Here is a 15,744-nt window from a genome sequence, read left to right as displayed (position 1 = left end):
GCCGCATGGACGAAACCCCCAGCATCTTTTACGAGCCACCCCCACTCGTGGTGGGCTCCATTGCATGGACTACATGCCTTTACGCCCTCTGGGCAGTTATGATATGATGGCATAAGGGCGGCGTATAGTGGATTATCCCATTTTCTTTCTTCCGGACGGTATTTCGCATGGATGCATAATTGCTCTCTGGGCCACTGGTGGCGGCGGCGTTGACAGGCTTGGTAGATGGTAGGAAGACAAAAAGTCTCAATATGCCTGTGTCCCATCGTGTCTTACTTGCGCATGAGATTCCCTTCGAGTACTGGTGCCGGTAAGTAGTCTATCCGCCTTGATTGAGAGCTACCGCCCAAGCCTCAGTTGCCATCCGATAAAGTACTGCTGAAACACCTACTTCCTATGTGAGAAGACTCGATGCTTGTGTTATGGTTCGTGTCCAGGCTTCCACAATCCTGACTGGGCACGTGTGAGAAAGAGGCAAGTGACCGAGCTGTAGGGCCCGGGAAGTCGGCAAGCTGCGGAATTGAAGTAGATTACATTGGTAGTGTCGGATTGAACAATACGAAAACGCTTCTCGAAGGAAGCTAGACGAAAGAGTCAGACGAAGGTTCATTCGCCGTGTGGCATATAGATTGCGTTGGTGCGACTCAGAAGCTCAGAATTGCGAGTCGCGCATTGCTCGCCAACGTCGAACCCTGTAACTCGGGCTTATGAAGACAAGACAAGCTTTCTGAGTGAGTGGTCCTCATCTGGGGTACCTGGCTTCGCTGCGCCTACGTTGCCTACTTTGGTTATGGACAATGCTCTTTAATCACCGTGCTCTCCGACTCTCAGGCCGATTATCCGGAGAACTTCTGCCATTGGGTTTCGGACACTCCACATGCGTTATTCGTAGGCTATGTTGAGTACTAAGTCAGTCGCCTGGATTGGAGTTGTCGCAGCCCGCGGGAAGAACTGCTTGGGATGGGAGAGTTCGTCTCATTACTCTTTGACGCAGGTACTCAATCTAACCCAGGGAAAACTTACGCCCACGTCGCGCCAATGAAAGTTTATTAGAGTTCATCACAACTTGACAAGATGAAAGACTGAAGACCCTGAGTTGCCAAGCATGCCAAGATATATATAAGCCAACATACGTAGAGTACTGAGATGTAGTAGACATCAGCTTTCTAACCACGCCTTTCTTTTACAGTAGTTGTCACCATGCAACATCCACTCCTTAGCATTGCATTCCTTGCTTCCTTGGCCTCGGGCTACTGGCTACCCGAGACACTGGGCAAAGACCAGTTCAAGACCTGCGTCGTCCCCAAGTCCAAAGGCGATGACGCACCGACCATTCTTTCCACAGTCAAATCCTGCGGCAGCAACTCCCGCGTCGTCTTCAGCGCCGGCACGGAGTACAGCCTCCTCACCCCACTAAAGTTCTCCGGCCTCACAAACGTAGAGTTCCAGATCGAGGGCAACCTCACCCTCTCAGACGATCCGGCCGCCGTCTCCGCCGTGGTCAACAACCGCTCCATATACCCAGGCCACTGGATCACCGTCGCCAACAGCAAGGGCGTCACCTTCACCGCCTCTAACACCCAGGGCGGCGGCTGGATCAACGGCCATGGAGACAAGTGGTGGTCCAGTGCCAATGTCAGCAGCAACAACGGGCGTCCGCACATGTTCTCGTTCGGCGTGACAAGTCTGCGGCTGCGGGGGCTCAAGATTCTTAACCCCGTCGCGTGGTGCTTCTCGATAAGCGGTCAGGATGTCTATATGACCGACACCGTGCTAGACGCGCGGTCTAAGACTGCGTTCCCTTTCAACACGGACGGTATTGACGTTGGTGGTTCCAATGTCGTTATTGATGGGTGGACGAGCTGGAACGGCGACGACATTATCAACGTTTCCCCGCCGGCCGTCAACGTGACTATGCGCAACGTGGTTGGATACGGTACGCACGGAATCTCAGTCTCCTGCGCGTCTGGCTCGGGTAGCGGGTACCTGTTTGAGAACGCAGAGATTCACGACTCGCTGTTGGGAGCTCGCTTCAAGGGCTCCGTGGGCACGACGTGCCAGATTTCGGATGTTACCTGGCGCAACTTTACAATCACCAACACTGCTTACCCCATTCACTTCATCGAGGACTATGTCGATCAAGAAAAGGGGGCTAACGGAAAGGACGCTTCGCTGGCGGCGTTTGCCAAGAACTTCCACTGGGAGAACATCAAAGCACACACTGGCTCGGGTCTCAAAGACGGCAGCTGTACTTCAAGCCCATGCTGGAGTCAAAGTCTGGGTGAGTACTACCAAGTTCAAACTCTCTGCTCAACAACACGTGCCTGAGGAAATGCTAACACGTTACTCTGACTCTCAGGCGCCTCAACCAAGAAGGGCTTGTACCTTATGTGCAAAGACGCGGCGCATTGCCAGGACTTCACCTTCAAGGACATCACCCTCGTCGCAGCTGTAAGTTCTCACAGATGAAACTATGATGAGAAGGTTAGTCTTGCTAACGGCATACAGGATGGCAGTGCAGGTGAGATGGAGTGTGTCGGATTGGAAGGAGCCACTGGCCTCGGTATTCCATGCACGAATGGTACCTTGACCGGAGGCAAATAGAAGCAAACTCTGAGCGACGTGCGAAGGCGAGAAGTCTTGCGTACTTGATCGGAGCAAGACATCATCACTCTTAATAAATACATCATCATCAAATACTTGACGCGGTTCCAACGTTGACTTCCCGTCTACCTTCATGTAGACTGCATGAAGCTTGTAGGTCAACCATGTATGGTCCATTTCTCGCCCGAAGGCAAGTACATATATCTTCTACTTCACATAGGCCGGTGTAAGTGAGTGCGGACAGAATGGGCGTGAACCAAATCAACCAAAGTTCCTATTAAAACAAAGATGAAACAAAGAAAATACATGCGTAAAGTAGTCGTCCACGTCTACCTACATAGACGATGGCCTAGCCTTGTCTAGCTTTTCGACAACTCGTAAGTAAGCACCAAAGAGCTGAGCGTGTTACAATTTGTTTTCCAAATCCAGGACCTCTAAAAGTTTCAAAATGATGAAGGTGTAGAAGGTCTAAGCGGGATCCGTTTCTCTTCGTGCATGTATGCATAATGAACTTCAGTCATGATCATCAATTAGCCATGGGACTGTCCTTGAGCAGTTGCACTTTTTCAACATGGAACCTTTGAACATGAAGAGAAGGTGATTATATATGGTCTACTTAGGTATATACACTAAAGCCGGCCCCTTACCTCCGTGCTTGCTACGTCCATCATCATCAACTAAGATTAAGCTGTATTTACTTCTTGCACAGGCGATCGGTCTGCTTGATGAGCCAATCCTCCTGGCGGGCAATGTACCAGTCCTCACTGCCGACGGCAGTGGGGGCGTAGAAGACACCCCAAGGGTCAATCTTCTTCTTGAGAGCGTACAGCTTGGCGTAGTTGGAACCGAAGAAGGCCTGGCCGAAATCGGGCTCCATGACGTCGCCCTCGTTGCCGTAGCCACCACCGCCGGGGGTGATGTTGCGAAGACGGCCCATCCAGTCCTGGGTGATGCGGACGTTGGCGGTCTTGATCTCCTCCTGGGTGGCGGTAGCGCTCCAGCCGCCACCGATGATGGCGAACATGAGGGCCTCACGCCAGGCCGGGTTGGCAGAGCTGGCGGTGACGTCGGAGGGAGCGGCGGCGTTGATGTTGTACTGGATCAGCGCGGAGCCCTCGGTGATGATTCCCTTGAGGGTAGCGATAGTCTCGTTGAGGAGGGCAGGGTCCTCCCAGTTGGCCTTGGGGATGAGACGGTTAGCGGTACGGACGGTGTCGGTACCGACGCTCTCCATGGGGAAGTGGTTCTTCCAGGTGGCGTAGAAGTTGTCGTGCTCAAAGTACTCGGGCTCGACGCTGAAGCCGAGGGCGGCCCACTCGGTGAAGAGAGGCTCGACCATGGCCTTGAAGTCGGCCAGGTTCATGCCGGGGACCAACCAGGGGCGCATGCTCCAGAGGTAGGCACCGTTGCCGGCGGGGAAGAGAGTCGAGTATCCGTAGGTCTTCTTGGCAGAGAAGTCGGGGAAGCGGCGCCAGTAAGCCTCCATGGCGGCCCAGAAGACGGTGGAAGAGATGTTCTTCTCGGCGGTGTTGAGGCTCCAGGTAAGACCGGCGAACTGGGTCTTGGGGTAGACTCGGACGGTCATGGAGGTAACGACACCCCAGGTGGCACCACCGCCACCACGGACAGCCCAGAAGAGCTCGCTGTTGGTCTTGTCATCAGCAGTGATGTGGCGACCGTCAGGAGTGACAATGTCGACGCTGAGGACCTGGTCGGAACCAAGACCGGCGACGGGGCTCATGGGGGAGTGGCCACCACCGGCGATGTAGCCACCGGTGACACCGACACTGCGGCACTCGCCGCCAACGGCGGTGTAGCCCTCCTTGTCAGCAGCCTCGTACAGCTCAGAGACCTGGATACCGGCACCGAGCTTGAAGGCGGGGCCCTCATAGCCACCGGCAGACTTGTAGTTCTTGATGAACTTGAGACCCTTGAGGTTGTGGGTCCAGATGGACAGAGAACCGGCACCGGTGTTCTTGCCCAAGAAATCGTGACCAGTGTTGCGGACAACGAGACGCAGGTTAAGTGTGCGAGCAAAGTTGACGGCAAGCTGGATCTGGGCCACGTTGGTGGCCTTGACGGAGTAGAGGGGGAAGCCACCAATCTCGCAAGTGCGGTTGTTGGCGGCGTTCTGGGGCTGGCAGGTAGAGCCCTGGTAGAGAGGGGACATGACCGAAGTAGGGTCCTCATCGCTTTTGGATATTAGTCTGAGGTGCCGGTATCAATCAAGGCAAGGCAACTTACTGAGTGTCGGAATTGGTCCAGTTGTCGAGGAGGTACTGGCACTTATCGGCATCGTAGTGCTCACCGGCGTAGCAAGCAGCTCCGAGGGGAACGGTCTTGATGAGGGAGTTGCCAGTCAAGAGGTTGAAGACCTTCCACACGGGCTCGGAAGGGTAGAAGAAGTCGCCGGGGAAGAGCTTGCACTTGTTGTTGGGCTCAGTGCGCTTCTCAATGTTCGAGGCGTCAGCGAAGGTAAAGAGCGAAATGTTGCTGAGCTCGAGCTGGGTGAGGTTGGCCAGCACGGCATCAGTCAACTGAATGGTCTCCTCGGGGATGTCTGCCTCGGGGAACTCCTCGGCGGCGGGGGCAACAGTGGCCTCGTTGGCATCTGCAAAACGTGGTCAGCATGGATGGTGATGAGATCGGTAGAGGGTGACTCTGGGGGAGGAGGCAGCTTACCGACGGTCTCACCATCGACGACGAGCCTCTGGGCTCCGACGAAGTTGGCCAGCGGCATGGCCGCGGCGAGCAGCAGAGCTCTTCCGAGAGAAGGCATCTTGACAAGAAGGGAAATCTGCTTGTCAAAGAGGATTAAGGATCCTTGCAAGTTGGGTGCAAGTGGGATGAAGGGAGGGACAAGAAGAAGAGTTCACGATGGACGTGCTCCTCATCTGGAGATATATACGTCCACGATCATCAACGGCCTCGGACCATTCCATGTCCTGTCAGTTCTCTCCCCCGAGTCCCCCCCACACGTGGCTACATGCAGCATTTGCAAGCTATTGGTTATCAGCCGCATGATGCCTCCCAGGTTGCCGGGATCCACGTTATCGCCACGAGGAACATGGCCTTGGCTACCCGATGCGCATCTTATGTCCGTATAGGCAAAATGAAGACTCCATCGCCAGGAGCTGCTATCAAAGAAGCGGCACCTGGAAGGACCAAAAAGCAGGATGATCATCCTCGAGGGGTGGTTTCCCACTCCCAGCCGAGCCGATGGAGAATGGGATTTCTGCTTCCTTGGGGCTTCGCAATGGCCTAGCAGGGATGCCTGTATACGAAGACTTGGCAGGCCAGGGTTTGGGCGAAATTAATTACTGTCTAGCCCCCAAGTTACCCCCAACGTCTTCCTAGCAACCCGCCGTTTCCGTCGACACACAGCGGCATATTCACGGCACTCGCGGCAGTTTGCTGCGGGTTGGTTCAATAGCCGTACCCGGAGCCGCGCTGTAGAAGTTGGGCTTTATTTTGCGGAGGCCATCCCTTTTTCAACGTCTGTGGTTCGTTTAGATATGGGATGAAACTAGTACACACAACTCCAACTCCAAGAGTTGTAAAATCGTCAACACTATCAGAGCTCCTCCCGTAACTGCAACGTAGCAGCCGAAGAGTCCAATGTCGGAGTGAAATCCAAAGATTCTTCAATGGCATTGGCTGCCTACTGGCCCCTCCTCGGGGCACAATGTCCCGCCGGTCCTGCATCATCTCAGGGGCACTAGCTTATTCCCTTGCCACTTTGCCAAGCCGCCTATTTTGACACCCACGTCAAAGAGAAGTCGGCAGCGCAGGGAGGTTTTTTTGGAACCTGGAAGCGAGTGCTCTGGAGCTTCTTATCGTTCTAGAATGCACTTGTGAAGTCAAAATCACGCACTGAGGGCCCCTCATCGCTCATCGATACCAAGACTCTCGGGATAGACCCGATCAGAGTAATGTCGTCAGCAACCGTGCGCATTCGACAACGACTCGAACACTCCTTTCAGCTTTGAGCAACCCAAATTGGTTTTCGGGGGCCCGACAATGATCACACCGAGCGACTATACTGCCCACCGGCCGTTTGGGCCGTTTGGGAAGTCTGCGCCGCTCAAGGCAGTCGAACGGGTGGGAACTCGGAGGATTTCTGCGCCGCCCGTCTGCCTTCTTCAACGGAACGCCACGGCTGCTAGTCAGGCTCGGCGCAGCTAGGATCCCTTTTCCTGTTCTTTGCAGAGATACACACCCCAACCGTAGACGTACGCATTTCTAGTCACTGACTCTCTGCTGCCTGTAAACTCTGTTGGTTCAGGTTGGGAACTGGTTGGTCGAACTTGGCTCTTTTGTCTGCCCTCTCTTCATCTCAAACCACTCTGAGTAACTTTCTGAACCCTGCCCACTGCAGATTTCGGATCCCTCCAGACAAAGCGTGTCTTGGAATGTGCTGGCAAACTTCATTGGTCCGGGGAAGTGAGGCGCTCTGCATAACAAGCGAGTATGGGGAATGGAAGGGCGATCCCTCTTGATCAGAGATGATGAAGGGAGAGACCGAAGAGGGGATCCTTCCGCGGGTCAGCCGAAAACTTTGACTTGCTCAGCTCCTTCGTGTGTCGAGATCTGCCATTTGCTGCTGGTTGGCTAATATTGAGGAAGGTCGTATTTGGTCTTGGTGCTATTAATCCGCACGAAACGAGAAAGTCTTGGGCAGCAAAAACATTTCAGTATAGAATATTAAAAGATTTCCCGATTCCCATAAGGCTGCGATGGGACCTGTTGCCTCCCGTCTTCTCCGGACCTCCTCTTTCACTGGTGATCTTAGTCCCAGTCGCTCCGTCCCGACTGCCGCAAACCTTCAGCCCGAGTCTTTTGCGTGTTCTTGCAACTAATCGACCTTTCCGAAGCCGATCCCGTCACAGATCTGGCCGAGATGCCATTTCATCTACTACCTCGAGGCGCGCCGCCACATCCCGATGTTTTAACGATACCCACACCTCCACTCCAGGAGACTGCAATCATCATCATCTTCTTCTTTCCAGCTCTATCGGTTTGCACGTTTGGCCTACGGGCGTATGGCCGGATAAGCACGCGTCAATGGGGACTAGGTACGATGTCAGCACGACTGCGTTATTGCTTGAAACTTACAACAGACCAATAGATGACTGGCTATGTGGCCTAGCCTTGGTATGAGCCTCACCCTATAGTTCTCCGTGTGGTACAGGGAGGGGATTTTGGGTTGAGGATGTAGCTAATGGTTGAACAGCTATTTGCAGTCTTAATGACACCTCCTCTATTCATGTGTAAGTGGAACTAGGGTTAAGGAATGATGGCCTAGCCAGTAAGCTGACATTTTCTGAACTCAGTTGTCAAACTGAATTATTTCGGATGGAGAGCTGTAAATGTCCCCGAGGATTTCGACAACAAGGCCGGACTGTGGTGGAACTTTTTGGTACAGATGGCCTACAATCCAGTCCTCGCTTTGGTCAAAGCATCGGTATTGGTGTTTCTACTCCGACTAGGTGGCCAAAAGCGAGGCGTTCGAACCGCTATTATCGGACTCAACATCTTCAACGCATGCCACGCAGTCGCCGTATTCTTTACCGCCTTATTCCAATGCCTACCGATGGAGGCCAACTGGGACTTCTCTCTGCGAGGCCAGCCAGGCACAAAATGCGTCGACAACTCGTTTCACGTCATTGCATCTTGCATCACGATCGTCTCGGACCTTCTAGTGCTCGCCTTGCCCTTTTGGATATTTCTCGGGCTCAAAATGCCAATGGCGGCCAAAATGGCAGTCATTGGGGTTTTCCTTATGGGTCTTGTGTAAGTGACAATTTCAAGTAATAATAAGCCTGGGTTAAAGCTAATTGAGTTCGGATTAATAGAGTTACGGTTGTTGCTGTCATCCGAGTCATCCAGATCTACAAGCTATTCTTTGTCCCATCACCTCCAGGGACCGATCACTTTCACAACATTGGCCTTGTGAGCTCTACTGTTGAGGTTAATCTAGCTATTTTCTGTGCCTGCATCCCTGCATTGCGCCCTCTATTCCGCCGATGGATGCCTAAGTTGTTCGGGGGCACGACCAAGAAGACGACCGGGAAAGGATACTACGGAAAATACGCGACCGGTTCATTACGAAACCCAACGGGAGTACAAGAGAGCAACGATATTACACTCAAAGAAATGCGCTCAAGAGCACACTGCACGGAAATTCGCAGTGTTTCCCCATCGGGTTCTGAAGAGGAAATCATGACATACAACGGAATCGTCAGAACAACAAACGTCAACGTCCAGTACGAATCCAACACCAGCGTAAACGACTTGGAATCTCGACACTCGAGCGAGTTCAAAACGATCGACAAACCAACGAAGGGGACAGCTTTCTGAGCTGCAGGAGATGCTTGAAATTTTAATCGGTGTTCTTGGGCGTTGTGGATCGCGGGACATCCCGCCAGGGTTTCAATAATACCACTTTTTGGATCTGCCGGGTGCGAGCAAGGAACCATTACCTAGTCCGCACCATGCACGGCTTTAGTTTGCTGCCATTTTTTGCACGTTTATACTAAATACCTTGGATACCCTTCTATAATGTCACTTTGGTTTACTGTTGATCTGCTGAGATTCAAGACGCCAGCGATGATCGTGTGATCTTGCCTATCAGTGGACCTGAATCTCTCGGCGGTCTACTCCGCAAGAACCTGACTGAATCAGAGTGCGTGAGTGCATGATATGAGTTCGTTCTCCCTTGCCAAAGAAGTACGGAGCCCGACTCCATTCCCTCCCAAGTACAACTCTAATTCTCGGTTTCTCAGTGGTTGTGCCCTTGCGCATCCTGGGTTTTCTTATTAGGTCGAAACTCAACTACATGATGCGGGCTTGGCGTCGGTGCCTGCGAACGCTTAGTGGAGAGATTGGTGCAGGGTCTACGCGTTGTCTCCATCCTTTGCGATCCCCTTATGTGCAGTCAGCGATTTTATGAAAACTTACAAAGTATATTTGGGTAGCACTCAGCCCGCCGGCATGGCTAGGAGCTACATAGTCCCGGCAGAAGGGTTTCCAACGAAGGTTTGAATAACACTAGAGAGAAGACGTGATAAAACCAGACTGCCCGACTGTCTGAGATTCGGGGCGTCCTGGGAGAGACTACCAAGTCTTCACCTGAATCGTAGTCTCTTGCTATTCACCTTCCCACAATGGAGCGATTTTCTTCTCGTCAAGAAAGACGCGCTTTCGGCCCCATCCCGCCCAACTCAGAGAAAATGAGGCGATGGAGATTCCGCAAGTGAGACTCCTTCTGGCAGTGATTGACATGGACATGGGCAAAGGGTCCTTGTTAAGCGTCGGCCCAAGGAATTAGCCAATTTTGACAGGCAATGACAGCCCGCAACGAGGCCCAGGACCCCGACGCTAGAAGAGCCGGCCCCGCTGTGGTCTGACACGACTAGCGGTGCAGAGAACCTAGATCCTGGGATTGTGGGAAATGGAGCTCCCCTGCCTGCCGAATGTTCTTCGAACTGTCCAGCCATTTTCTGCTGCCCAGGTGGGCGGGCGCCGACGTGGGCAGACGCTGGGTGTCATTGGGCCTTGGAGAAAGAAGGGATACTACGACGGGGTCGACGGAGACCAGGTTAATCTTAACCTTGTTCAGACGAACTATTCCGTACGGAAACTTGACAGGTTGGCCGCGATGCTTCGGGCGCCCGCATCTCGCGGTTGCAATGTTGCATGAACTGCTGAAACCTGCCAGTACTAACACGACCAAACGTCCGGAAGCCTATTGGGCCTCACAAGCACCCAGCCAAAGAGACAACAGCATGCGTAGTCCGCCCCGGTGTGCAGTTGCCGAGATTCATAGCTGCAGTTGGGGATCGATAGTCTCCATTTTCCGTACAACTGGCAAGGTTGGGATGCAGGCCAAGACCGCTGATCTTTCCCTCTGTTCCCTTCCTACGGATTTCTGGGGATCGGTGCAGAGACTTCGAACTTGACCGCTGAATGGCTTTTGCATTTGCGATGTCCAGAAGCAAAGGACTTGGGGCAGATCAGGAAGCGAAGCGAATAGGCTTTGGTTGATCTTTGCTTGGCTTGATCAGCGTCCCAAGGGCATTGAACCGAAGCTTTGGTTAGGTGATCTGGGATACATGGGCTTTATTCATCGATTTTCAACTGTAAAGTCTATCCCCACAGATTTGAGATCTAGCACTGGCAGCACTGGTAGAACTCAAGGGCTTGGGGTCGCGTTGACTGATGGATCTCTAATTACCTCCCCGCGAATGAGATAGAGAATTTCTGCATTTTCCAAGTTGCCATATTTTAGCAAACATAGATCGGTGGTTTATGATAAACGGGGCTGGTAAAACAGATGACTCTAACAGTATTAGAGCAGGCATCCATGCTGTGCTGATGCTTCACGGTACATAAGCTTGCATCAAGGTCAACGATCAACTTCAAGCAATATCCTGCCAACATGAATGCCAACCTGCGTTCCATTTTACGGAAGTGATCTGTTATTGGGATATCCAACCACCAAACGTACTTCTGCATGTAGACACTACATATACTCATACTTCATAGAAATAGCGCTGTTGTCTCCAGTCTCTTGAGCGGTGATCTCCACATGATGATTCGCTGATATGTCTTGTCGTGCGGCTGAAGATTAAATAGAAGCTCCCAGAATCATACAAGACGCCAGAACATGTCTCACTCGTGCTTGAGCCAAACAGATGGCATGATTGCTACCTACTTTATCCTTTTCAAGTGAACGTTTCTAGGTGCGTTTTCTCAAATTTTCACTGCATGCCACCTTGTTGGCCAAGATACGCTTGAGATAACCGCAAACGCAAGATGGCTGTCAGTCAAGTTTGATTTGCTTGGTCTCTGCTGTTGTGGCGCCTCGAAGACCTCCGGATGCAGGCAAGTTCAACCGCCACATTCCTCTCAATCAGTATCGACTGATAACCTCGCGGGACCAGCCGAAAGCTACCGAGTTTGAGCATTCCTGCGGTATTGTTTTGATGGTTTCATGTCTGTTCTGACAATCAGTCTACAATCTGTGCCACGTGGAAAGGAAGGTGTTGGAAATTTAAGAGGACGGGTCTCCTCGAGAGAACAACAACGGCACCACCCGTGCTTGTAGTATCGGCATCCATCAATTTCATAATGCGTCTTCTTGCTTCAGCGTCAACTTTGCTCACTGCTCTGATAGCAGTGACCAGTGGGTCATTTCTATCTTCTAGAAGAGAGATAGCACTGTGTCTCTGCGAAGATGAAGCATGGGATATCACAAGACGATGGCTCAGCGTCTTCTCAACCCCTGGCGTTTCTAGCAAGGCGGAGCTGGCGACTATCGTTTCTCAAAATCTCACGAGCTACGACGACGCATTCGGTCCTCCAACCATTGGAATCGATGGACTCTGGGCCGCCCTGACAGCACCTGGCAACGCCACGACAGCCAACGTGACGCAGACGCCCAACTTTATCCTACATACATGCGACCAGATTGCGTACAACTGGCAGTACACCGCTGTGACAACTGGCTATAATTCGTGGGTCTGAAGCTTTTGCTCAAAGGAGGTAATAGAGTGCTAACATTGCTTCAAGAACGGTAACGGTGGGAACACCAGTTGCCTTTACCGGGAATGATATCATCCGGGTTGATCTGGCGACCAGGCTGATAACTAATGCCACGTCCGCTGGAAATTGGATTGTACTCGCTGGCCAATTAGGGGATTCATGTACTGTCTGATGATGTTCTTCTCATCTCCGCCGAACGGCCCCTCTATCATCTGATATGTTGGGCCTATTTTCGTTGCACTCAAGGCCTACTTAAAGTAGCTTGAATCTCGCAAGCCAATACGGAACCATCCTTCATTCGATCCGACCATAGAATACTCTTGATTGTCTGAGATATTCACATGTCGTGAATGGAAACTAGGCGAAGTCCTTAGCAAGTGATGTTATGCACTGGCACTGAATGATCCACGATTGCCTCGATTCACCAGCACCAAGTTGCTGAAGTATGAAACAAACCAAGTATAAAGACTTAATTCATGACCACACTCACATTGGCCCTGAGAAAGAGCGTCAATCACTTCTAACCTAACAGGAATAATGAGCGCACGGCTACCCAATTATCCTGGCTTAGGCCAAGAGAATGATGACACCGTTTGTCCTCCTCCTCAACACCACCAGCCTGACGATCCACCTCCTGCCTATGAAGAAAATCAGGCCCCTCCTACCCAAGATGAGTCTCAGCAAGCCCCAATCATAGAGTCAGTGACATTTGGCTTGTCAACATGGCCGGATAGCGCAGCACCATATATGGCACTTAACAAACACTGGCCGTCAAACCCGGAAAGGAAGAGAATGGACATGGTTTATAAGATCCGCTACGGCACCAAGATGTGCGAGTTCATCCTTTACTGGTACCCGCCTCCAGTCTCACGGTTCCCGGACAGTCGCAGAAGACGGGCAGAGCAGAGATATCTGGAGCACTTTGAAGATCTGTGGATGGAATCTCCAACGCCTGAGGCTTCTCCCCACTTCCTTCCAGTTCTCAGACAACTTGACGCGGCGATTATTCACACTATGATGTCGCAAGAAATTCACTTGGAACAATCAGATAGGCCCTGGAAGTGCCAGATCATTGACCAATTTGAAGACCCACACCCCTCAATGTATGCGATGGTATGGACCGAAGGGTGGGCTGACTATCGTCACCGGGAGGTTCTGGCGGTTGCAATATACAACGGGTCAGACGTCTATGTTATCCATGAGGACAGGCCTGGTCAGTGAGCCCGCCAAATAGCATTAGTAGGTGAGGAACACCAAGCTACTCCTGGTAGCGATTCACAGTCTAAGGCAGTTCAATAGAAAACGTGCCAGGGTATTATGGAGCTGCAAGAAGCTCTGCCCATTTGAGCCCAAACCCTGAGGTCTCCAGTCTTATGAGGGTAGAACTTGATCATTGAACGTAGATTAAAGCTGAAACGTCATAGATAGATCTGTGAGAAGATTGCTTGTATATATAATCGATAAACCATAACGCCATATACGCTGAGTATGCTACTTGATGCGATTCTCATTACCTGGCTAGACTAGCCCATGCCCCCCTGATATGAAACCTTCAACTCCCTGCATACCGCTTCAGAAGATGGGCGAGTCAGTCTCATCTACAATCTGAACCTTGATGCTGCCATTCCTATAGTCTGACGCGAGCGTGAGGGCATCGACAGCCTTCTCGAGAGGGAAAGTGTGAGAAATGAGGCTCTTGAGATCGAGAATGCCGCTGCTCAGGCAGGCGATGCCCGCGGGCCATGTGTCGCGGTATCTGTTTATGAATTCGAGCTTGATCTAGAGGAATTTTGTTAGTACCTGGCTCTGTGTGAGGTATGTGTGCTTGTTGTCCTACCTCAGCAAGAGATATGTGCATAAACGGCAAGTTATTCATGATTTCTCTTCCAACACCAATAACCATAACCGTACCACCGCGGCGAACAGTGAAAGCGGCAGTGCAGATACTGCTCTCGACACCCGTGCACTCAAGCACTGTCCTGGGCGCGCTGTACTCGTCGTCTCCGAATAATTTGCGGATAGCCTTGCCGTTGCCCTCGTTGCCGAGCGCGGGGTCAATCTTGTACGTGATGACGCTCGGAACCAACGTCTTGGCGAAGGCGAGGCGGGAGGGCTCGATATCGGTGATGACGAGCGGGTGAGCGCCGGAGGCCCGAGCCGCGGCGAGAGTGACGAGGCCGATGGGGCCTGCACCGCATACGACAGCGCCGACGCCGAGGGAGAGGCCTGCGGTGCGGATGCCGTGCATGCCAACGCTCAAGGGTTCGAGGAGGGCGCCTTCGGCGTAGGAGATGTTGTCGGGGAGCCTATCCCGAGTCCGGCGTTAGATACATGCCTTCATATGTCCATTTAAGACTTCCTGCGAGGGTAAGCTCGACTTACTTGTGAAGCCACTTGGCCGGGTGGCACTTGTATCGCTGGATCGTGCCGTGGTATGGGTAAACACCCGAGAACTGGACATCTTCGCAGAGATTGTACCGTCCGTCAACGCAGAGGAAGCATTCGCCGCAGGGCACGCCCGGCTCGATCGCGACGCGGTCGCCCGCTTTGAGGTTCTTGACACCCTCGCCGACGCGGATGACGACACCTGCTGCCTCGTGGCCGATGATGCAGTCTCCCTCGAATACAAGCGTTCCAATGCGGCCCGTTTTCCAGAAGTGGATGTCAGACCTGCAGAGCGTTCCGAAAATCAGCTTTTGCCTTCATAATTCTTCGCAAAGTAAACCTGAGCTCTGTCGAACTAGGGCGGGTTGCGCGTTCGACGCACTAGAAAGACTTACCCGCACACTCCGGTAGCCTTGACGTGGACCAATGCCTCTCCCGCCTTTGGCGCGAGAACAGGCGCTTCCTCTGCCTTGAGCTGGTGATCGGCTGTGACTACCAGCGAAGGGTTTGGTAGCGGGGCCTGGATAGGTTCTTGCTCGGCACTGACGACGGGTTCATGGTCATGGTGGTGGTTGTGTTGCTTCAACTCCGTCACGACGACGACGCCATTGGACTTTGCGGGCGCAACACCATTGACAGGCGCCTCTGGCGATATCGTGGTAGCGACCATCTTGAAGGCGGCCGGGGTTCGGGAATATTACGAAAGGGAGACACCAGTGACTTGGAGAAACGACTGCTTTTCAAAGAGACGGGCAACTGTCGGCAAGGTAAAAACGATGTAGTTTGGATCAACACGGGAGAAACAAATGTTCAAGAACAGTCGCTGGAAGAAACGTGACGTGAAAGGGGAAACGGCTGGACATTCCAATCTGACAGGATTCGTCGAGGAAGCGCTCCTAGCCTACTAACCTCCATGCGTCCCGTCCCGTCAAATAATAATAATTTTTCCATCGTCGTGTGATACCCCCTCCGCCGGTAGCAGTGTCCGAATTTCCAACAGCTCAACATAACTAAGGGTCTGGGCAACATGCGGGGAACCAGCCGAGCGACTAAGGATGCCTCTTCTGTCGCGCCTTGGTCAATTTATTGCCTGATTGGGATATGTTAAGCACCGCCCGGCAGTTCTAGATCGTTGCGCCGGGGAACATGCCGGCTGTGTGTAGTTCGTCTAGATGATTGGGTCTGGACTATGGGAAGCGGTTTTTTTTG

General features: G+C 52.5%; 5 protein-coding genes across 5 annotated transcripts; 3 read left to right on the top strand and 2 right to left on the bottom strand.

The window, feature by feature from the left end:
* The first annotated feature begins 1,176 nt into the window (after positions 1-1,176).
* Positions 1,177-2,705, top strand: BDZ83DRAFT_623842 (exo-polygalacturonase). Its single transcript, XM_060508412.1, has 3 exons — positions 1,177-2,281; positions 2,360-2,451; positions 2,509-2,705. Exons 1-3 carry the CDS (start codon positions 1,201-1,203, stop codon positions 2,602-2,604), a joined length of 1,269 nt encoding a protein of 422 aa, XP_060364246.1. The 5' UTR covers positions 1,177-1,200; the 3' UTR covers positions 2,605-2,705.
* A 495-nt stretch (positions 2,706-3,200) lies between these two features.
* Positions 3,201-5,525, bottom strand: BDZ83DRAFT_623840 (uncharacterized protein). The gene is made up of 3 exons (XM_060508411.1): positions 5,287-5,525; positions 4,849-5,215; positions 3,201-4,796 (listed from the first exon to the last, which is right to left on the bottom strand). Exons 1-3 carry the CDS (start codon positions 5,381-5,383, stop codon positions 3,299-3,301), a joined length of 1,962 nt encoding a protein of 653 aa, XP_060364245.1. The 5' UTR covers positions 5,384-5,525; the 3' UTR covers positions 3,201-3,298.
* A 1,767-nt stretch (positions 5,526-7,292) lies between these two features.
* BDZ83DRAFT_623834 (uncharacterized protein) lies at positions 7,293-9,195 on the top strand. The gene is made up of 5 exons (XM_060508410.1): positions 7,293-7,679; positions 7,733-7,758; positions 7,838-7,874; positions 7,938-8,397; positions 8,460-9,195. The coding sequence occupies exons 1-5, from the start codon at positions 7,505-7,507 to the stop codon at positions 8,962-8,964; spliced, it is 1,203 nt and encodes a 400-aa protein (XP_060364244.1). The 5' UTR covers positions 7,293-7,504; the 3' UTR covers positions 8,965-9,195.
* Positions 9,196-11,606: 2,411 nt separating this feature from the next.
* On the top strand, positions 11,607-12,690 carry BDZ83DRAFT_623829 (uncharacterized protein). Its single transcript, XM_060508409.1, has 2 exons — positions 11,607-12,122; positions 12,178-12,690. The coding sequence occupies exons 1-2, from the start codon at positions 11,737-11,739 to the stop codon at positions 12,320-12,322; spliced, it is 531 nt and encodes a 176-aa protein (XP_060364243.1). The 5' UTR covers positions 11,607-11,736; the 3' UTR covers positions 12,323-12,690.
* A 950-nt stretch (positions 12,691-13,640) lies between these two features.
* BDZ83DRAFT_623826 (sorbitol dehydrogenase) lies at positions 13,641-15,684 on the bottom strand. The gene is made up of 4 exons (XM_060508408.1): positions 14,931-15,684; positions 14,533-14,820; positions 13,988-14,456; positions 13,641-13,929 (listed from the first exon to the last, which is right to left on the bottom strand). The coding sequence occupies exons 1-4, from the start codon at positions 15,203-15,205 to the stop codon at positions 13,723-13,725; spliced, it is 1,239 nt and encodes a 412-aa protein (XP_060364242.1). The 5' UTR covers positions 15,206-15,684; the 3' UTR covers positions 13,641-13,722.
* Between the last annotated feature and the right edge of the window lie 60 nt (positions 15,685-15,744).

The sequence above is a fragment of the Colletotrichum acutatum genome (assembly GCF_030867785.1).
Source record: "Colletotrichum acutatum strain CBS 112980 chromosome Unknown BDZ83scaffold_55, whole genome shotgun sequence".
NCBI classification, from domain to species: domain Eukaryota; kingdom Fungi; phylum Ascomycota; class Sordariomycetes; order Glomerellales; family Glomerellaceae; genus Colletotrichum; species Colletotrichum acutatum.
The sequence above is the reverse complement of the archived record's forward strand: the minus strand, read 5'-3'. Positions and strand labels throughout refer to the sequence as shown.